The 22,255-nt window shown below is 43.3% G+C and overlaps 2 protein-coding genes across 3 annotated transcripts in view; one reads left to right on the top strand and one right to left on the bottom strand.

Annotated features, from left to right (window-relative positions):
* Nucleotides 1–7,766, bottom strand: part of khnyn (KH and NYN domain containing) — an 11,146-nt gene extending 3,380 nt beyond the window's left edge. Inside the window, exons 1-5 of one of the 2 annotated variants that reach the window (XM_080859868.1) lie at nt 7,638–7,766; nt 7,207–7,475; nt 6,289–6,423; nt 3,955–5,906; nt 72–202 (exon numbers count right to left, since the gene is read on the bottom strand). In XM_080859868.1, coding sequence (XP_080715994.1) covers nt 72–202; nt 3,955–5,906; nt 6,289–6,423; nt 7,207–7,449 — 2,461 coding nt within the window. In that variant the 5' untranslated portion in view covers nt 7,450–7,475; nt 7,638–7,766. The remainder of the gene's footprint in view (nt 1–71; nt 203–3,954; nt 5,907–6,288; nt 6,424–7,206; nt 7,476–7,637) is intronic. The other variant, XM_080859869.1, reaches the window with a different exon arrangement.
* A 1,097-nt stretch (nt 7,767–8,863) lies between these two features.
* On the top strand, nt 8,864–20,462 carry ripk3 (receptor-interacting serine-threonine kinase 3). The gene is made up of 13 exons (XM_080860141.1): nt 8,864–8,988; nt 9,394–9,557; nt 10,017–10,341; nt 12,982–13,130; nt 13,663–13,712; nt 14,832–14,987; nt 15,631–15,713; nt 16,008–16,083; nt 16,761–16,804; nt 18,276–18,321; nt 18,646–18,785; nt 18,905–18,950; nt 19,454–20,462. The coding sequence occupies exons 2-13, from the start codon at nt 9,400–9,402 to the stop codon at nt 19,639–19,641; spliced, it is 1,461 nt and encodes a 486-aa protein (XP_080716267.1). The 5' UTR covers nt 8,864–8,988; nt 9,394–9,399; the 3' UTR covers nt 19,642–20,462.
* Nucleotides 20,463–22,255: the final 1,793 nt, after the last annotated feature.

Below are 22,255 nucleotides of genomic sequence, written 5' to 3' on the forward strand. Positions count from 1 at the left end.
TAACAGTTTAATGGATCCTTTTTTAACCAACGAATAACTGGAAGAATGACTCCATTAACAGGAAGTAATACCTTTGACCCTTGGGTCTCTCTTCTGTCTCCACTGGGGCACTAGTGCTGAGATCTTGCGGACACCTCTGTCCCAAAAGTGCTGAACCGCCAGGGCGATGCCACGACAGGAAAAGAACTGCCCGAGTCCATGGCTGTGGAGATGTTACCATGGCAACATAATTAAAGGCCTAGGTACAATTGATGAAACACCACAGTGGTATGGTATAGTGACATATTGATGACTACCACACTGTCTGTGTGATCTGGAACTTGAACCTTAATCTTCACAGACACATATAGTTCCATTATTGTGACGTTACAGATGGGATTCACAACTAAGACCACATCCACACTAACCCAGGTGAATATAAAAATGCATAATTATTTTTACTTTTTTTAACCTCTGTCCACACTAAAACTACGTTTTCCGCCTCCGAAAAAGATACTTTTTCAAAACATCTCTGACTTTGACTTTGACTTTTTCCAATCTCTCTGAGGTGTTTACTTTTGAATAAAGCTGGGATTCTGACAGGAAAAACAGAGAGTTGTTGTATGGATGCAATGATACTAAAGAACAGTTTTACTTGAGACCAGGGGCGCAGATAGCACTGGGGACGGGGGGGACCCCCCAGATTCATAGTGACCCTGATCCGTCCCCACCACTCTCCCTACTTAAGGCGACAATCATCAGTAAATAACGTTTAAAAAATGTTAGCGTCCCCCCCAGTTCAAAAATCCCATCTGCACCGCTGCTTGAGACACCACTAACAAACACTCTTACAGTTTTTCACAGTTGTTAAGACCTAAAAAGCTAAAATTCGGCACAATCTGCACAACCTTCACTTCATGTACCAATCGCTCGACCCAATTTGGGAATACTTAAGACTCCATTATCTGCATTAGACTCTGATTTTCCTTGCTTACACTCTGATGTTAATTACACATCACCTTGTTGTCAAAACACTGTACACAATTTTCAGTTGTTGCACACACTTCTCAAGTAAAGGAGGAGGTCGAGGAGTAGGAGGACAGAGAGAAGGAGGAGGGCAAGGAGGATGAAGAGAATGAGGACAAGGAGAAGAAGGAGGAGGAGAAAGAAGAAGGAGAATGGTGATCTTTAATGACATTTGGGCTGCTGTGGTAGACCATGTTTTCATGGTTTTTCATTAGAACCTTCAGGATGGAGAACAGGTACGAAATCTGTTTGCCTTGCTTACTGTAATACTGCATATCAATAGAATATAGTGTGCTCACTGCTCGCAGTATTTGTATTTTGCAGGACTGAAAGAGAACCACACTGTGGAGGAAGAACACACAGTTTCAATATTTTTTTAAAGCAAAGTAGCATTTTGCAGGAGATATAAAGGGTTTTGCATTTCTTTGTTAGTTGTTTTGGGATTTTTGTAGCCTGACGATGTCATACTCATAATTCTAGTCAGAATATGAGTCTGAGACCGAACCATTGGGCTGTGATTATGGGGCGTGTTTCAACGAACCAGGAAAGAAAATTCCTCTTTGCTGAATTGGATACCTAGAACCAATCAGAGCAACGTAGTATTATTACCATCTGATAGATTAAACTTTGACCTGATCCCGTAGGAAGGACGGCAAAAACATCTTTTCAATCGACAAATGCCTTGATCGCGTTTCTCTGTTCCTCTTTCAAAATGAATGCGCTGTCAATATCTGTTGAGATATGCCTGCTCACGTTACTTAATTAGCACTCAAGGCTAGAAGCTACCATTTGTTTCAATGATTTTTTTGTCTACGCGTTAGCATAACCGATCAATAATGGTCTAGAGTGCTTCAGTTAAGACCTACAATCTTTGGCAACACTCGTTTTGCGTATACACAACTAACCGAGTCAATGTAGACATAAAAAAAGTCGTGTAGATAGCTTAAATCATATAAAATATGTCCCACTAAGCTCCCGAGACGGCGCCATCTTTGTCCGATGTATAGGCTATACTATCTATATCTGTCCATCAACGTATAAAGCCCGCCCTTACAATTTTATTGGTCAGATCACTTTTCGGTGGGCTTGAATCCCTCCCAACTAGCTCGACTCCAGACTGAATCTCCCAGACCAAAAATTTTGTGGGCGGAGTTCAGGCTGGTATCCAGGCTAGGATTTTTGTTTAGAGTTTTGAGAAAACGGGGCATGCTTTCAAAAAATGTGTGTAAGCAATTTAGAAAAACTGTAAGCATTTTGTATACAATATAATGTCTATACAATCTAGTGGTTGGTGGAACAGGAGACTGAAATTGAAAATATGGTTAGTGAGAACAACGGTATCACATGGTTTACAGTACTGTACTGTTCTCTGTGTGTACCCAAATAAAACCTTATTTGTTTGCTGTTTTATGTTTGACTATGAAAAATGTAGGCCTACACTGAGACATTTTACAAAAGGAGAAATGGCTCATTCTCGAGTCATTGTCATTCATATGGTGTTCCATTTAGATGATTGTGTCAATTTTGTACTGCAGTGTGCTGTAAATGCTTGGTTGTGTGCAGCAAATGCTTAGTTGTGTGTACTCAATGAATGTATGTGTGTGTCTTTTGAAAATATTGCTGTGTGTACCAAATGAAAACACGAGTTCCATTTTGTGAAGAGATTTGATAGCAAAGAGTCATCTCACAAAGGGAGTGTCAGGTTTAGCATTTTGTGTGTGAGGTTTTCAGTTTTCTGTGTGCAGTTTTGAGAAAGCCGTTATTGTTTTGAAAAACGGGTGTTAACAATTGTGAAAAACTGTAATGCTTTTCAACGTTTTGGTGTGAGTAAGATAAATTCAGTTCAATAGAATTTTAATTGTCTCTAGACCTTTACAGAGACCAGAGCCTGTTTAAAGAACATAATTTGAAGAGCACTCAGTCAGCGACAGTCAGCGAGGTCAAGCAAGCAGGGACAGAAGGCACTGTGCTCAGTTGAAACTAAGTTTCAAGAAAAGATACAGGGCCAGCATTTACAAAAAAATCACACGCTCCTGGATTGGACGAGACTATCATGCCACCTGCTCTGGCCACCAGCTTCACCAAGGAACAGCTCATGGATACCTTGTGGATACCTCGTGGACCCAGAGTGATAACATGGATACATCTCTGGGCTGGGCCATAAAAGACCAACAATTTCTGAAGGTGTCAGAACTTCTCGGTTCTCCAAGTATTAGAGTAGTGCTGATGTAATACTCTTGACTGCACTGCATTGACGGCTGTGTTGTATCATTAATTGCCAGTAAAAACGTATCTTGTAACAACAAAATGCTTTGTATAGTGGTTCCTCTCTAAACCAAGAGACTCTTACATGTGGATGTACAACATTTGAAAAATGGTACAAGAACAATGATGTGGAAGGAGAATGTTTTTACATAACATCTACGCTTTCAAATTTGCCGCACTTAGTGTGGATGTAGTCTAAGTGGTCATGTGTTCAAACTTTTACTGCATTCGCAAGGAACAAATTTAACAAACAAAAGTCTGGTTAACTCCAGGTGTTAGGATGTGGTAAGGAAAATTCCATAATGGTGGCTGAATGTTTTCACTTGCCCTTTTCAATTTGGGTCAGACCCTTTCGCCTGTGCAGGACTTTAAATATCTAAACAAGGAGAGTGGCTGGTAATGTACTTCATCTGCACGAAACCCAGGCACCATCACTGCATCAGGTCACATCAGATCCACTGTACTTGTACATGTGCATCCATACTTGTCTTTTTTGATTGCCATGTGGACATCAACCATATACAGATGGAGACGTAAAGTAAGTGTACACAGCCTTAGACACACACATGGAACACTACCACTACCACTGTCACAGAGGGAGAGAGAGACAGACAGAGAGAGTAAGAGAGACAGAGAGAGAGAGGGAGAGAGAGAGAGAGGTGTGTAACCCTGACAACAACTTACCTCATAGCAACGTTGCTCCCGTCGATAACAATGTATCGCAAACTGGGATCCCCGGGGTCGCCAGCCAGCTTGAGTTCAAAGGGCATCTGCAAGCCCTCCAGAAAGCGCTGCTGTCCTGTGACCGTGGCCCCTGCGGCCATGGGTGGGAGACCTGCCTTCTGTAGAGGTGTGTGGATGTGTGGATTTGTCTCAGGGAGGAAAATGTCATGAGGGTAGCTGGGTCGCGGCGGTCCTCTGATGGAAGCACAACCTCCTCTGCCAGTTTGGTCCATCTGATCTGGGCCTCGATGATGGTTCTGATTGTTCTGATGGTTCTGATGGTTGGAGGTGCTCCAGTTGTTTGTTCTGCTGTTACTAGCAGCTCCAGTCGCAGGAGTCCTTTCATGCAAATTGTCATGCTGGACCGAAATATAAGGCCTCCTTCTTTTCGGGGAGGCCTGTTGGGTTGGGTCCGGGTAAGCTTGATCAATTAAGTACCTCTCAATTGCGCCATGTTCCACAGGAGGACCAAGTCTAACATTCTGATCCAACGTGGTCGTGGGTGTGGCACTTGGTTGTCGTGGTAATGGTTTCCTCCGTTTGTCCCCATCCTCCTCCACATCTCTCTTAGCAACCAATGCTTTACCCTTCATCTCTCTACTAGCATTCTTCTCCTCCTCCTCCTCCTTCTTACTCCTCCTTGTTTCTTCCTCCTTCTCCTTTCTGGCCAAACCAGTGAGAGACTCTTTGGCTAATTCCTGTCCTCTGAGAGTGCCAGTGGCAGTGGCAGTGGCAGCGGCAGCGGCCACTGTGTCTATCTCCACTGGCTTGCCGTCCTTCTCCTTCTCGCCATGCCTCTGCAGTTCCAGGACCAGTTGGTGGAAGCTGTGCTCGGGCAGGTTGCTGACTCCCGCCCGCACCTGGTCGTCTGTGTACCCACAGGTGGCTGCTGCCTTCTTCATCACCCCCAGGATGAAGTCCTCTTCCTCCCCACTCCTGAGCTCTTCCCCTGGGCTCCTATTCCCAGAGCCCCCCTGGGCCTGGGCCTGGGTCTGGTTCTGGCTCTGCTCTCCTCTCTCTGCTCTGCTGAAGGTGGGTTCCCCTTCAGCTCCGTCAACGGACCTTCTGCTGAAGCTCTCCTGGTGGCCCTCCTCGTCCTCTCCTTCTTCCCGGTCCTGCTCTTGCTGGACCATCTCCAGGATCTCGAAGGCGTCCCGGGGCCCGGTTCGTGCCAGCACCCTCTTCACCGCGTCCTCCTTGAAGCCCATGGCAGTGAAGAATTTCAGCAGGAGGCTGAAGTCATCCTGGCCACCGACTGGGACCGCCATCACCGTCGCAGACACCTCGTCCCCATCTTCCTGTGGAATACTCCATCCCTGTGCTCCCTGGTGTCCTCCTTCCCTATCGTCAGCGCCCTCCGTTTGACCTCGGGGGGCCCTCTCTGCAACCGCAAAACTCCCAAGGAAGGGATCAGGCGGTTCCCTTCCTGGAGTGGTAGAAGGGAAAACTGTGCCGCACTGGTGGGAATGCTCAACAACCTCCACGGTTGAGTTTGAGCTGTTGGGAAGCAGGGTGCTTTCTGAAATGTGCTGGCTTGTGTCGGGCTGTTCTGGGTTCCTGTGAGAAGGCTTGTCTAGGGTGCTTTGCCCTGCCTCGGGTCTGTCAACGTCCGCCTGTGCTGCAACAGTCTCAGCAGTCGTTCTCCAACGACTGTCCTTCACCAGTTCGAGGAGGACCTCCTTCACAGTCACGGGCAGTACCAGCAGGTCCAAAGTGTGTCGGTCCTCCCACCTCTCCACCAATACCTTGAAGGCCCGACGGGAATCCAGGGACTCGCCTGCTCCTCGAGCCCCAGGGTCCATGCGCCGACCCTGGCTGCTCTCATACCTCTCCACCAGATCCACAATGAGAGAGTAGGCCCGGACCACAGGCTCTGTCAGGCCCGAGATGAGAACACAACCTGGGGAACCAACCTAGAGGGGGATAGACACAGGGAATGGAAATAAGATCTGGAAACAACACATAGTGGGTCAAAAGTTTAAAATTAATGTTAAAATTCTTAAACTTGTCATCATGGAAATTAGATCTGGTCTAAACACATAGTAGGTCAAAAGATTAAAATTAAAATTCTTAAACTTGTCATCATGCTCTTCTCATATTCTACCACCACACCATTCAGGATGACATTTTTTTTACGTTGTCACGTTGTTACGTTGTGGCAATGTGACTCATCACATTGCCACAATCCCTCTCTAACTAGCATCAGACCCTGAAACAGATGTGGCCCTACACTTCACCAGAATAACCTGGTCCTTGTCCCAATAGCCACCTCCTTTTCCCTCAAACCTTTTTTACCAAGATATGGGCCGAGGTATTTCTGATCAGGCAATCCATGAACAGCCCACAAGCTCCACAGAACACACAGTGCAAGACCTCTGGGTAGGGGACCTCCTGCTGTTCTTCCTGGTTCACCACACCCCTCACGAAGAGCTGCGGATTCACAACACAGAGGTCAGTGACAGTGGACATGGAGAGGGGACAAAACAGAGAGACAGTGGACATGGAGAGGGGACAAAACAGAGAGACAGTGGACATGGAGAGGGGACAAAACAGAGAGACAGTGGATGTGGAAGAGGGACAAAACAGAGAGACAGTGGGCGTGGAGAGGGGACAAAACAGAGAGACAGTGGACATGGAGAGGGGTCAAAAAGTGAGACAGTGGACGTGGAAGAGGAACAAAATAGACAGGCAGTGAGCAAAGAATTCAGCACAAACACAGCTGATGGTCTGTCATAGCGTCATATAATAAATCATTTTGCAACGGTGAATTCCATGTTAACATTATCCATGTAGGCTACTAGATACAGTAGCTACATAGCAGAATCTCACCTCAAATCCCCCACACTTTGTTGTAACACAGAGACACTTGTGTTTACATGGGTAATTCAACATTTAATCAGAGACAAAGACTATCTAACATGCTCACCAAACATTGTCCCTTTTTTGGACAATCACTTTATAGCCACATCTATTTTGACACTGAATGCCAGCCTAATGGATAAGATAAGATAAGGTAAGATAAACTTGTATTAAACCTGTTATTATACAGGTGTAATAACAGCAAGGAAATAGGAATCAAATATACATACAAATAAAAAAGGAATACAAATGTGAATACAAAAAAATAAAATAAAATTAAATTAAATAGTCATAACTCATAAATAAGGATAGCCTAGATTATGGAGTATTGGAAAGGCAAAACGCAGATCTCACCTTAGCTGCTTTGACGTCTTTAGACCTCCCTTTCAGCTGAAGCCACATGAGTCCAGTCTGATGAACCCCCACCCCTTCCTCCACGGCGATGCCCAGCTCCACCCCGAAAACGCGCTTCACCGTCGGCTTGAGAGCCAGTACGGCTTCCCGCAGCGCCACGGAACACGTGAACTCATCCTCGACCTGTGGCTTGCTCTCACTCCACTGTCTGTCTCCGCTGCCCTCCTCAGAGGCGAAAGCCATAGCTGGGAAACGACGGGGACTAGCTTCTAACAAGAAGGGAAGAGAAAGCAGCTACGTTTATTTCCCCCTTCAGCGTGACTCGATTTTCGGGTTCATAAGGTGACAAGGAGAAACACTGATTCGATGAAAAATACAGTTGACATTACGACACAATTCGTGTTAATTCCTGTATATAAATGATTACTTACAACATGTAGTAGGCCTATCCCACTCGGGCCTTCGTAACTTGTCTGTTCGCTGTCTTTAGCTTTAAGTTTCGTTTCAAATCGGTGTATCACCCCGTCTTCCTCTTCCTGATACTTTTTCAGTAACTCGACACAAAGTTCGACACCACCACTTGATATTTTAAGGTTCTCGTTAGTTAACGTTCAAAAAATGATCAACATGGTCCACATTCATGATCCCAACTTGTAGATCAGACTATCGATTTGCGAATGTCATTCCTGTTTACCTTTAACGTGGGCATTTGTTGATAAAATGAAACTTTTCCTTCTGCGATCGTAATGCCTTTAGTATAGACGCATACACTATTAGAACACATACAAAATCTACATTCGGACTGTGTTGACACAACAATGTAAAATTGTATCGATTATAGAACGTCATCTTCGATTATCGTTGTGTTTCAACGATATTGCAACATTCACACATGCCCCACATGGCAAAAGAAAACAGTCCACAGCACAGCAGAACAGTGTATAACAACACGTTTTGATCTTTATAGTTAATAACGTACGTTGTTGCTGACTACACTCCTCACCACTACTACAGACTAGATAGACGCGTGTTTGGAACGGAAAATAAATGTCTAGAAAAAATTAGACTACCCTACATTATGCTTTGTTGTTTCCAAGTATGAATTCGTGCTCAAGTTGTCGGAGAACTGTGGTAACCTCGGTCCTCTTGCTAGCTCTCATTGGGTGAAGATCACAGGATGAAAATCTCCGATTTGACAGGGGCATTCCAATGACGTAACGATTGCGACTGACGTTTCCGTAGCGAGCACCAGAAGGGGCATAAACAAAAACGTAATAACTGTAATTTGAAGAAAGACAAAACAAAGTCTATCATAATTTATTTTATTTATGTAAATAAACGTGTTGCGCAGTCAATCAACCATGATGATGTAATTTAACTAAAAAGCTGATCCTTAATGTAGGCTAGAACTCATGCCAAGTCCATACACAAACACTCAGGTTATAAGTATTAGCTACAGACGTTGTTATGACTTCTCTAAGAAAGAGGAGAATATAGAGGAAACGGGGTTGGATGCAAGGTGCAGGGTACAAATCTGTGGCATAGCCTGCGGTCATCATACAACTTCCTCTTTATAGGTAAATTCCCCTTGTACAAGGCGTCAAATTACAGGCGTCCCATAGCAGAAGTGAAAGACGTTTATTTTATGCAGTCAGCGTTTAAGTGCTGCTTTGTCGTCCTCATGATCAAGTCACTTCAGACAACTGAAGTTTATTCAGCCGTGAAAACATGCAAGTTGAATAAAAAGAAACACAACGGCTACAGAACATGCAAATAATTAAGGTAGGTCCAATTATAGTTAACATATGTTTCGGTTGGAATCAGTATAACGTTGGTTTTCACCTTTCTTCCTATTGCGATAGCTTACCAGTAGGTCAAAGCAACTGACACACGTTCAGAGGTGAGAACTCGTGATAAATGAATTGTGGTTCCGACTCCTATTACTTTCCTGTCACCTCGTTGTTCTTGCCTTAGTGCTGTAGAATGCATGAATTCTTACGTGGCGACACGTGTTTGTATCTGTCGCAGTTGTTTTATCATCGTAAATTAAAAAAAACAACAATACATCATCTTGTAGAAGATGTTGAACATAATAAGCTCTGCTCTCATGTAACTGAAAATAATGCCAAACACTAAAATACACTAACAAAAAAACGTGAAGGAGACATCTGGACTTTTTACCCTCAGTAAAAAATGGAAGAGTCGACTTGCCCGATGCCTGGTCTGATTGGAGATGCTAGCCTCGAGTCGTGGGAGGTGATTGGCAGTGGAGGGTTTGGACAGATCCATCGAGCCAAGCATGTGCGCTGGGGGGTGGATGTGGCCGTGAAGGTTCTCCATTACAGTGATGGGTAGGTTTTTATGTGAGTGCCGTGAACATGGCTACAGGGGACACTTGTGGCTTTAAACAGAGCCATGTTACATGTTTGTCATGTTACATTTTGAGGAGATTTTCCCCCCTTTTCTTTTCAATCTGATCGTTTGGCTCTTTGTCAGCCACAGCAAAGTCACCACTTTATCATATACTCATATAAATGGCTAGATCATGTAATTGTGTTGGCTTCATGATCTGTTTTCATTTACCTTTGTGAATTCAGTATCTTCAATACACAGACAAAAGACAAAAAGATGTAAACATGTGCACAGCACACACACGCACGCATGCATGCACGCACAAACGCAAGCTCGCCTGCACGTCTGCACACCAGCACGCACGCATGCACCGATGTGCACAGGTAATGCATGCATTCACACCCATCCATACACACATGTGAAGCTAAATCAAATTACCTCCTCCTCTGCCTTGCCAGGTCTGGCACCTCCCTCCTTACAGAAGCAGATATGATGCGTCAGGGCAGCAACCCCTACGTGCTGAGGATCCTGGGGGTGTACCAGGGCCGCCCCCCGGGCACGGGCCCCTCCACCCAGCTTGGCCTAGTCATGGAGTTCATGGAGCGGGGCTCCCTAGCGGGACTCCAGGACGCCCTCGGCGGGCCCCCGCCCTGGCCGCTGGCCTTCCGGCTGGCCCACCAGGTGGCCCTGGGCATGAACTTCCTCCACTGCATGTGTCCACCGCTGCTGCATCTGGACCTGAAGCCCAGCAACGTGCTGCTGGACAGCGACCTCAACGTCAGGGTCAGGACACGAATGCATTCAATTCACATTAATTTCAGTTCAGTTGTGTACAGAAATATACACTGTTTATAACGTTTATTGTTGAAGCAAAGCAAAAAGTGTGTGTGTGTGTGTGTGTGTGTGTGTGTGTTCGCGCACGCTTTGCTCACAGCCAGTTCCATCAGTTGAGGATTTCACAACAAAAAGGCACCAAACAAATCAGATTCATATGTTGTGTGTGAGTGTACACCATGATAGCAGAAGGCCAGTGGCCCACTGGGGGCAGAGTTGGCGGTCCGTTAGTGACTTACAGACAAACAGCCTATTGTTTGGCCACTTGCTTTCAAAACAGTTTTTTTCTTTACTCATTTATACTTCTTTAGTCATTTTCACCAACTCTAAACATTATTAAAGATGTTACCAGTGTGTAACATAAGGCTGATATTTTCAATAGACTACGGAAAGGATATGATTTTGACATTTGGTAATTTCTTAATATGCAAGCCCGGTTACAGTAAAGGTGGTGGCGGTCTGAGAGCGGAGGTATGATGCACGTTATGCTCGTTTGTAGTTGACCTTCCCTGGTTATTAACAACAGCCCACTGACTGTCAGCAGTTTGGGGAAATGAACCATTTGTTTTTTTCAAGCATTGAATCAAATGAACCATTGTGTCACATGGTGAAAGAAAGCGGCAGAGTGACATTTCTGTTTCAGTTTTACTCTTTACTCTTGAAACGAATAAATAGAACTCCTGGTCTCATACATGCGGATGGATGGCATACTGTAGCTTAACTCACAATACAGTAACGCGTACCTGCGTACCTGCTGCAGCCTAACCAGTCAATCACAGATACAACTGCCTAGTGGCTAGTGCAAGGCAATCAGTTCCTGAGTAGAAAAACAGATAACAGAATAACAGATCACCCCAGCAATATACTAGAGCGACGGGAACAAAACCCTTCTCGGTCAGTGTTGACCTGAATAGCTCGTCATTTGGGTCAGAAAAGGCTGTGTGTGGTTTTTACCAGTGTAGTAAATATGGACAAAGTTAGGCTATGTAAAAGTATGGGGACCGACGGTCTATAATTGAATGAATTATTACAGAATGGAACCGTTATGGGCCAGTGTCCCTTTTTACGTGTGGTGTGGTGTGGTGTGGTGTGGTGCGGTGCTGTGCGGTGCGATGCGGTGCGGTGGGGTGTGGTGCGGTGCGGTGTATTCTGGGGAGTTGGTGGCTTGTTCACGTCAGCACTCCAAAGACTGACCATACCAATGCTGGATCTCAAAATGTATTTCTGGAATGAAGTAATGCGGATCCTTTCTGAGGTTTGCATGGCAGACTTGCAGGTGGCCGTGCTTCGTACACAATAATGATCTATGGATTCAAGTCAGGTTGCATACTTGGCCAGGTCGTAGTTTCACTTGCTCCATCTGAGCTCAACAAATGTATCTTAGTCCCATCTGACCAAATAATGTGCTTCCGATATTCATCAGTCGTCTTTTCCCGTTCGAGCTTAATCTTGCAGTTTTCTTATGTATTCTCTATATGTATTCTCAATGTCCTTTGCACTGTCTGAATTGGCACAGAAACTCCCATTTTCATTGATAACCCCTGTGCCAAGTCTGAAGCACTTGGCTGTGCAAGTAGCGCACTGTCCGGGTCGTCATTATAGGGGGACGGCTCTGATTAGTGATACCATGGCTTGTTCTACACTTCCTTTATTACTGCTGCAACTGTGGTCGCCGATCTTCCTGTATCCTTTTCCATCTTTGTCTCACCATCAGATTTTTCAATTCCTCTGGCAATTCTTCTCTATGTGGAGGAGCCATGAGAGAGAGGGGGCCCGTGCTCACTTCCATACTTCAGCAAACGAGAGTGAAGCAAAATTAAACACATCGCGCAAGGTTTATTTGGATAGAGGTTTATCTAATGCTGACGCCATGAATGTTTAACATCTCAGTCAAAATACTAAAAGTCCTCGACTGAGCTTCTTGTCTTCCAAGGATGTCTGTTCTTCTCAGGGTCAAGAAAGCACATTTCTACCCTGTGACCACTGAGTATACCCAAACATGCTCTTGCACATATGCAGACTAAGTGGCACCTAATAATCTGAGTTACACACACTCAGATAACACAGAAAAGCCTGCTTACATAAGCACATGATTCATACAAGGTATATATTAATACTGGCACTTGATTAACAATTCTGAAGTCATTAACAGTGTTACGAAATGATCTCCATAATTTATATCGGGGACTCTACCTCTTTCCCAGCCTTGACAGTTATTTCCTCTTTATGTTGTATAGTTTGAATCATGAGGATGACAGGAACAACGTCATGGTTGCCATGGCTTCTTCCCTATTGTAAAAGCCAGTCATTGTAAACTGGTAGTAGAAGTGAAACAATGTAAATTAAGAGGAAATTAGGCTATTGGGGATATTCTGTGTTTTATTGTGAAATTGATGTGGTTTTCCATTGTAAAATACAGCGTGGTCATTCTTGGGCAGGTATGACTGCAATACTATTGCAATACAATTAAGATAATTTCATTGCCATGGCAACAATAAAGTGATACTTTGGAGCCTCATAAGACATGATTTTTTTTCTGACATTTCCAGACGTATATAAAATACTCAATTTGACTCAACTGTGTTTTAGCTCACAGATTTCGGCTTGGCCAAGCTTGCCCTCACTGTGTCCAAGAGAAGCAGGGAGATGGACGGTGAGACAGGAGGGACAATCAGTTACATGCCCCCTGAGGCTTTCAACCTGTCCTATAAGCCAACCTGTGCCTCAGATGTCTACAGGTAATTATATATGATTATATGTGCACATTTACTCATTTTAACGTCAAAGCGCCTTTTATCCTTAACAACGTGTAGTGTAGCACACGTATAGATCTTTCTCAACAAGTGTGCGCCCCAAGTACTGAACCGAGGAAACAAACCCAACTTATTGGGGTAGTAGCATGTCCTGATCCAGGGATGGCAGATACTGTAAATATACTATCAATTATATATGGAGACAATCTTATGAATATTCCAGTCTTGGGCTCTGTAAAGCGCCTTGAGAGAATGGTAAATGACACTTTAGTATTGAATTAAATGTGATGATGAAATCATACAGATAAGGAAAACAAGCATTTTCAGCATAACTTCAACATAATTATAACACTAGTAGTTATCTAGTATGTGGATATCCCACATCCAAACCACACAGGCTGTACTCACCCTGGCTTAATTACACCTTTCCCACAGTCTAGCAATAACTCATGCTATCAAATAAGGTTCACAGAGGTAACCCATAGTCTAATCTGAGCTCTTTAATTGCCCTCTTCAGCTATGGGATTCTCCTGTGGTCCATCTTCACAGGGAGGGAGCCTTACCCACGTGAGTCAACCCTCACGTCATCCCTGAAGACGTTGCTCTCTTTCACCCGCGCACTTTTTTTTCACTTTCTAAGTTCTTTGGCTTGTGGCATGCACAACCCCCCCCCCCCCCCCCCCCGAGTAAAGGATTAATGGGGGGTGCTTGCGTATCCTTCTTTGCACGTTCCTTGCCTTTACAGCGATTCCTTCATGATGCTCTATGGCCTTGCCAAACCCGATTTCTGCTCACATCCCTTGTGATTGACACTGTGAACATCCAGTGAGAGTGGTGTGCCTGTGATTGACACTGTGAACGTCCAGTGAGAGTGGTGTGCCTGTGATTGACACTGTGAACATCCAGTGAGAGTGGTGTGCCTGTGATTGACACTGTGAACGTCCAGTGAGAGTGGTGTGCCTGTGATTGACACTGCAAACATCCAGTGAGAGTGGTGATTGACACTGCAAACATCCAGTGAGAGTGGTGATTGACACTGCAAACATCCAGTGAGAGTGGTGATTGACACTGCAAACATCCAGTGAGAGTGGTGATTGACACTGCAAACATCCAGTGAGAGTGGTGATTGACACTGTAAACATCCAGTGAGAGTGGTGTGTAGAGACTTCCCCACTGCCACCAGCTCAGTGCTGTGCTATGCGTTAGAGACCAGCTGTATCACTTTGTGGGTTAAAATCACTGATGCCTCCTTGCCCTTTCCTCCCCCTATTTCTTTGACCTTTGTCACATCACCTCTTCTTTTTTTTAAGTTCCATTAAATGAGCTCCAATTCATTCCACTTAGTTACAGTTCCACTCTTCATTTTTTTCATCCCCTTCATCTTTAACACCCCCCACACCCCCTTAGATGCTCAGACCACTCTGGTGCGGTTCTGTAGATGCTCAGACCACTCTGGTGCGGTTCTTTAGATGCTCAGACCACTCTGGTGCGGTTCTTTAGATGCTCAGACCACTCTGGTGCGGTTCTTTAGATGCTCAGACCACTCTGGTGCGGTTCTTTAGATGCTCAGACCACTCTGGTGCGGTTCTTTAGATGCTCAGACCACTCTGGTGCGGTTCTTTAGATGCTCAGACCACTCTGGTGCGGTTCTTTAGATGCTCAGACCACTCTGGTGCGGTTCTTTAGATGCTCAGTCCACTCTGGTGCGGTTCCGGATCCCACTCGGGGACCGTCCGGATCTGCAGCCCCTGGTTCTGGAGGGTGTGGAGGGCCTAGCTGAGATCGCTGAGCTGATGGAAAAATGCTGGATGACAGACCTGGCTCAGAGACCTTCCTTTGAAAGTGAGTAGATCAAAAAAGGTTATGTATGTATGTATTGTGTTTATTAAAGCTGAGCCCCCCCCCCCCCCTTTAAAAGACAACTGGCACTCACAGCAGTTAGCCGATAGTTATTAAGTTGGTTGTTCAAGAACGATCATAGCTAATAGCAGTTAGCTAATAGCTATGGCGTTTTCCTATGAAACTTCCTTCAACTATGAAACTCATCAGAATGGTCAAGATGGGGGGTTCTTTCTCTCCAGCTTGTATGATAGCCCATGTTCTTTCCATGATTTCAACCTTACGCTTATATGTGAACCCCCACTGTATATTAGCTATCCTTGATTGGCTGAACAGATACCTAGAGAAACTAAATTGGACAAAAAGGGTGCTGGATTAAAATCAAGGACTGTACCTTTAATGTGTTATTATTTGGCAAATGAGAACTACCTGTTATTTTACTTTGGGGTTAGTGTTAAGGCCTTGTAAGGCCTAGGGTTTAGAGTTTATGGTGATAGCATGTAATAATAAATTACGTTGGTTATTTAAATGACAATTAGATAATATTATGGGCTACTATCAGTACACAGTAATAAGTACACTCAATATGTGTATATATGGGTATATATATATATAATATTCTCAATATGGGTCTCTTCTCCTTCAGAATGCCACCCAGTGACAAAAGGTCTGTTTGACCTGCACAGACGGGGGATTAGTGAAGCAGTGTTTAACGTGCAGAAGAAACTGGTAAGCCTCTGTTCAGCCTGGTATCACAAAAAATATCACCATAGCAATTCCCATGCAACCAACAATTATTTAGCTTCTTTTTTTTTTTTTATTGCATAATTACTGGAACAACATTACTGGGCTGTTGTCTTAAGTGTAAGCTGTGGAAAAGTTGACTCTGGACGTCCTATGCCCAATTATTTTTGCTTTAAAAGGCAAGGAAGCAGGAATGACTAAAAAAGATTTAGAAATGAATCCTCTTTGTCTTTCTCTCTCTTTCAAACTATGGATTATTGCCGAATCTCCTCTCTTCAGGATTGTGGTTCTGAGGCGTCTTTGGGGAATTCACACTGTGAGACGACACTGGCTTTCCCCCCTTCTCCTGTTCATGGTACGACCTCACCTTCCACATTCCCCTCCCTCCCCTCCCTTCCTCTGTCTCTCTCTATCTCTCTCTGTCGTCTCTCTCTGTCTCTGTCTCTCTCTGTCTGTCTCTCTCTATCTCTCTCTTTCTCTGTCTCTCTCTCTATTCATCAAGGGTATTGATTAAGCTGGGGTCATTTTTTCAAAAGCTGTGTTTGTGTTTAGTCGTGAGTACAGGCAAGCTGGGCGTGAGCTAGTATATGATGGCCAATGTCTTGGTAGGGCAGGCCAAGAAATGAAGGCCAGGATACAGGCATGATATCCAAGTTTTAATCTCTGGTGGAAACAAGAATAGTGGTGGATTACACATCCTACCAGCAGACGGAGAATGTGGCTCGGTTCATGGAGAAATAGGGCAGTCATGGGGGGATAGGGAAGGGATGGTTACCATTAACTTTTTGGGGGGGGCTTGTTTTTTTGCCCTTGAAATAGACTGATTCTTCCCCCGATTAATTCAATAAATCAAACTTTATGAGTGAAGTGGAATGTACTATGTGTTTGTGGATAATAAGTGCCCTGTAAGATGGTTGTCATTCATTTTATTGTCTATAGTTGTACCCAGAAGTTGCAAAAAAAGAAGATGACAAAAAATATATATACATGTATATATATATAATATTAATGCATTCTTTTTCTCCACCTTAGCATGTTCGCAGGGAGTAGTACGCGTGGATAAGAAACCTCAGCAGGTATATGTGACTTTGATGCTAAACGACTCAACTCTGTATCAGTATGTGATCCATATGTCTCAGTTAAATATATGTCGATGGTTCGTGTGGTCCAAAGTCTTAAAGACCAATCACACACACAACATTGAGGCTCCACCTTAATTCACGACGGGGGAATCATCCTCAGAGCAATCCCAAGTCGGCCCAAACTCATCCTTTATAGACTCTCATTTGCATTATGTGGGCTTCTAAAGACCCACCAGAGTCATACACACAGTTTAACTTCCATTTACTAAGCAGAAACCAGCTATTCCATGAAAAGTTTTGACTTGGGGTGCACTCCCAAAACAGTGAACCGCTGTCACTGTCCTTCTCTTTATCCTGTGGTGTCCTTTATATGCGTCAGCAACATTTTTGCACATGCATATTGTAAGATAAATTCAGTTCAGTACAGTTTTATTTGTATAATAAGCACCAACAATACAATTGTCTCTAGGCTTTTGCAGAGACCAGAGCCTGTTTGGCCAGAGCCAGTCAGCGAGGCAAGATGAAGACGGGTCAACTCAAGGACAAGCAGAGGATCTGAGATTTCACACATAAATTATGCTTGAAATCTCGTCTTTATCTTGCCGAGGCCCTGCTCAAGAATACAATGTTGCATACCTCGCTGACTGGCTCTGGCTGACTGCTCTTCTCTTAAACAGGCTCTGGTCTCTGCAAAAGCCAACAATTGTATTGTTGGTGCTAAAAAACTGTACTGAACTGAATTTATCTTACTATAATTTATCTTACGCATGTCCACCTCATAGATCCCCATAGTCCTGTGGATGTACAGTATACTTTGTGTTTCTTATTAGGGATGGATACCATTAACTTTGGGGGGGGGGGCTTGTTTTTTGCCCTTGAAATAGACTGATTCTTTCCCCCGATTAATTAAATAAATCAAACTTTATGAGTGAAGTGGAATGTACTATGTGTTTGTGGATAATAAGTGCCCTGTAAGATGGTTGTCATTCATTTTATTGTCTATAGTTGTACCCAGAAGTTGTAAAAAAAGAAGATGACAAAATATATACAGTATACATGTATATATATATATAATATTAATGCATTATTTTTCTCCACTGAATTTATCTTACTATAATTTATCTTACGTATGTCCACCTCATAGATCCCCATAGTCCTGTGGATATACAGTATACTTCGTGTTTCTTATTAGAGAGAGGAACTGTGCACCAAAATGTTTGAGGCGTTTTTAAGAACTCAGGGACAAAAAAGAGCATATCATCATAACAGCAATAAGACAACTTTTCTCAACTAAGCACATTCATTTGTAAACCACAAAATCGACCCCACATTTGAATGGTATTGTCAGGGTGTGGGTGCACTGTCTGGTTTGCACGTGCATAACTGCTGATACACATGCACACACACACACACACACACACAGAACATTGTCTAACCATGAGCTTTGTAAATCAATTTTTGTTAGGAAATTGGCAGTACCCAAATCTCCAAGGTCAAACACAAGCCTGAAGGTAAGGCAATGTTTGCTTTCTGGCAAAAATGCCAAAATGATAAATAATATCAGATAATTATTAGATTACTTTTTTTATTCATAAATGACACCAAATATGCTCAAATGAAAAAGATAAAATTAAAGTGTCAGACTACAACATATAATCTAGTCATTCCCTCGTACTGTAGTCAGCCGTATAGTACAGTAAATGACGCACCACGCCATATGCTGTGGCCTGTGTGTTTATTTGTATCGTCTTTGTAGCACGGTTTGAGTTATTCTATAAGCGCGATTTACATGTTGATGAACAGGACTACTAGCAACTAACGTGTTATATTCCTAGATTCTGTCGAGAGGCATCCACATGAGCCAATCACAGCTGTTCCTCCACGTCATAGAACTTCCTCCTGGTTGACCTCATCAAATCACAAATCAGAACACACTGTCACTCCGTCACCTCCGCCCCAAAACCTGTCCTATCAAGTGAGTGTCAAGGGGCCTTTGTATAACATAGCCTTAATTGTCTTTCCCATCAACCTTACAAATGGACAGGCTGACTGACTCATAATTGCTGACTTTTTTGTTTTTGATTATTCTTTTAGCGCCAGTATTCTACTCCTGTTTCTACCCAAGGACACGGTATATACGGTAATATAATAGACCTCAGATATTTGACTTCATACTTTACTTCAACATTTTGACCAAGTGTTTCCGCACACTCACAATTGAACACTTATACATCAGTGCCTCCGCCTGGCCCTCACACCTTTTATGCCCAAGTTTAAAGAACTGGTGGCACAAAAAAAAAAGTGTCACCTTTCACACTAACAAGACCAGACCACATCACCTTTTGTGCATAGTTTGAATGTTTTTGTTGGAGTTCTGTTTTTGGATTTTGACCGTCGCTGTTCCGGACCCTGGACTGAACGGAAATTTGGAGTGGACCTTTTGGGTTTCTTAGACAGTGGAGATTATTCATATACTACAAATGTCACTTAAAATATTTTCATAGTTGTTGTTGTTGTTGTTTATAGAAGTTATTTAGATGATTCTGTTATTTTTTATGATATTTTGAGTTGCTTTGGATAAAAGCGTTTGTTAAATAAAACCCCTTTAATTGCTTTCCTTCTCCTCTCTTGTCTCCCTCTCAGCCAACATGAAGATGGTAGACCTCTCTTTTGTGCAGATTGGCAACAACAATCACATGCACGTCAACATGGCCCCCAAAAGGCAAAGGCACCGGAACCCCACAGCGCCTTCTAGAGTTAACCTGCCAGTATCACGGGCAGACCCCTACAAACCAGAGGGTGCCAGTGGGTCAGAGCCACATCACAAGTAAAGGCTCCGTTACGCTTCTAAGACTGTGATACTGTGTGGCCACGCTGTCGCTTAGACGCAGTCGCCTTGACGCAGTCGTGAACCTTTCGAAGTTCTCGGCCTGTTGGTGGAAATCTTTGTATTCTTTCAAGGATGAGTTGTAGAGGTGCTCATATTTCCTTACTTATTCTGCCAAATGTTCTTCTATTCGGTGAAAATGTGATTGCCTGGCGCACTGCCAACACTTTTAAATATTTTAATTTCAACTTTTAAAGTGAGATGAGGGAATGAAACCGGAAAAGTGAGATTCCTGAAATGATGTACTGTAATTTCCGGACTATAAGCTGCTACTTTTTTCCCATGCGTTGAACCTCGCGGCCTATAGGAATGACGCAGCTTATTTATGGATTTTTCCCACTTCCACAAGCTAAATGCCTGAGGGGAGGCAAACAGTAACTTTGCCTCAATGAAGGGGGGTTGCGAGAGCCTGTAACTGGACTTTCAATCGAAATGTAAAATGTTAAATAATGGGAGATCAATGCCGGAGCTAAAAGGTATGCTTCAAACAACGGGACAGAAAATAACTCGATCGACAACACACATTTAAAGCCAACTTGCTTTTGAAAATGTTTGGAACCTCAAGAATAGATTTGGCTTTAGACATAGAGCCGAGACTAAGGCATGAGCAATATTCGCTAACATTACATTGATATCAGAGTGAGCCCTTGCTCTGTCGATTTCCCATTATTTCTCTTAAGATTGTTTTAACTCATAAAATTATAATGGGAAGGGGTAGAAGCCCTCAGGGTGCCTGTGCAGCAAGTTCATATTCACACATATTAACACGAGTTCATCACAAGCTAGCAGGTACCAACTGTACCTTACTTATGTGTGTGAAAAATTATAATATGAAATATGATAGACAGTTGACAATGTGCGAGCTGCCAATTGAATGGTGATTTTACATGTTGCTGGTGCTTACACCTTTGGCTAAAACAACACGGCTACACAACTGTCTTTCATTCTTTTATGGTCGAGATCGGATATTTTGAACCCAAACCAGCTCCAAACGACAGAGGTGCCCCCTTTTTAACCAATTCGTCATCATCTTGCTCTTGAGCAACATCACTTTCTGCGTGTTCGCTCATCCTCGATTGCTCACTTTTGCACTTATAATAAGCTATATATTTGTATAATATTAGTACGTAGCCTGCCTACTAACTGTTCTTGTTACAAGCCGTGTTTCGTTTAAGCCTGTGTAAAAGTAAATTTGTTTTCAATGTACGGTAGGCACCTGCGGCTTATAGACAAGTGCGGCTTATTTTATGTTCAAAATAAGTATTTTTAAAGAATTCAGTGGGTGCGGCTTATATTCAGGTGCGCTCAATAGTCCGGAAATTACGGTAGTTAGCCCTGCAGTGTCCGTGCGGTCTTCGTTGTCTCGAAGGATAGTAAAAAAATGTGGGAGGTGCACGTCAGGCCACGTAGAGGTGCTTTGAGGGTGTTTGACACATCGAGATGTCTGCGAGTCTGAGTATAAGGTCGACCATTAATCAGGTTTTAAGCCTGAAAGCTTTGATGACCGGTGGAAAATAGACTGAAATGTCAGTTGCTATCCTCTTTTTGTTTCTTTCTATCATGTTCTCAACTTCTTAGCAGATCTATCATAACTTCACAATCACTGTGAACACTTCAATCTTTGTGAAAATACCTTTCTCAATTTTGGGATAATGATTCGTCTGAAATTGTGGTGCTTCTTGGACCTGTGATAAGTTAATTGTTGTTATGTCTTGCTCCTTTCCGCATACATTAAAAAGTGTAAAGTTTTTGTACATCTTTCATGAAACATAAAAAAATAATTAAACTCATTAAGAATATTGTGCTATGTATGACTTTGTAGGTCACACGTAGTTGGAGTCCTCATGTAGTAGGCTTTAGATTGAGTACTTAATTAAAAACTGCTAAAAACTTCCTGCATTATTAACTGTAACTCAGTGTTCCTGGATTGACAATAAGTGTTTACAGCCTGTAATGATATGTACTTACACACACATTATGAATCATACACACATACAGTACACACACACACACACACACACAAACATAGGTAGACTGTAACAGGAACAGTGTCATATCGTTCAGTCAGTTCATTAGTTAGTATAGTCGTGTCTATTTATTTGTCAGTACCTTTATTATGTATTTGGAGTAGGAGCATATATAGCCTCGGAGTGTGTGGGTGTGTGTGTGTTAGGGTGTGTGTGTGATGACCCAAACCCACACTATTATCCCATATCCATGTAAAATACAATCTTGACAATATTATTGTTAGTACATTTTTTGCAGATATTTCCAGTGTCCAAATTTCTTTCTTCAGAGTCTTTATCTCAGTTAGAATGCTAGAGAAGTAATATAAAGAAGGCTGCCAACATAAGCATAAAAAAAAAACGTCCTGCATTTTTTGGCAACGCCCTCATGTCTGTGCGTGAGTTGTGCTAGTGATGCTAACGGGTTGTGACAGCGCATGTGGCAAAAACACCAGGCTTCTGGCACCGACCTGCCACATCCCCGGCCAGGAGCTCCATCTGCCTACCGGATCTGCCCGCTACGAGGAGCAGCTAGTTCAGCCGGCGCGTGAC

This window comes from Sprattus sprattus, assembly GCF_963457725.1.
Source record: "Sprattus sprattus genome assembly, chromosome: 21".
Lineage (NCBI taxonomy): Eukaryota > Metazoa > Chordata > Actinopteri > Clupeiformes > Clupeidae > Sprattus > Sprattus sprattus.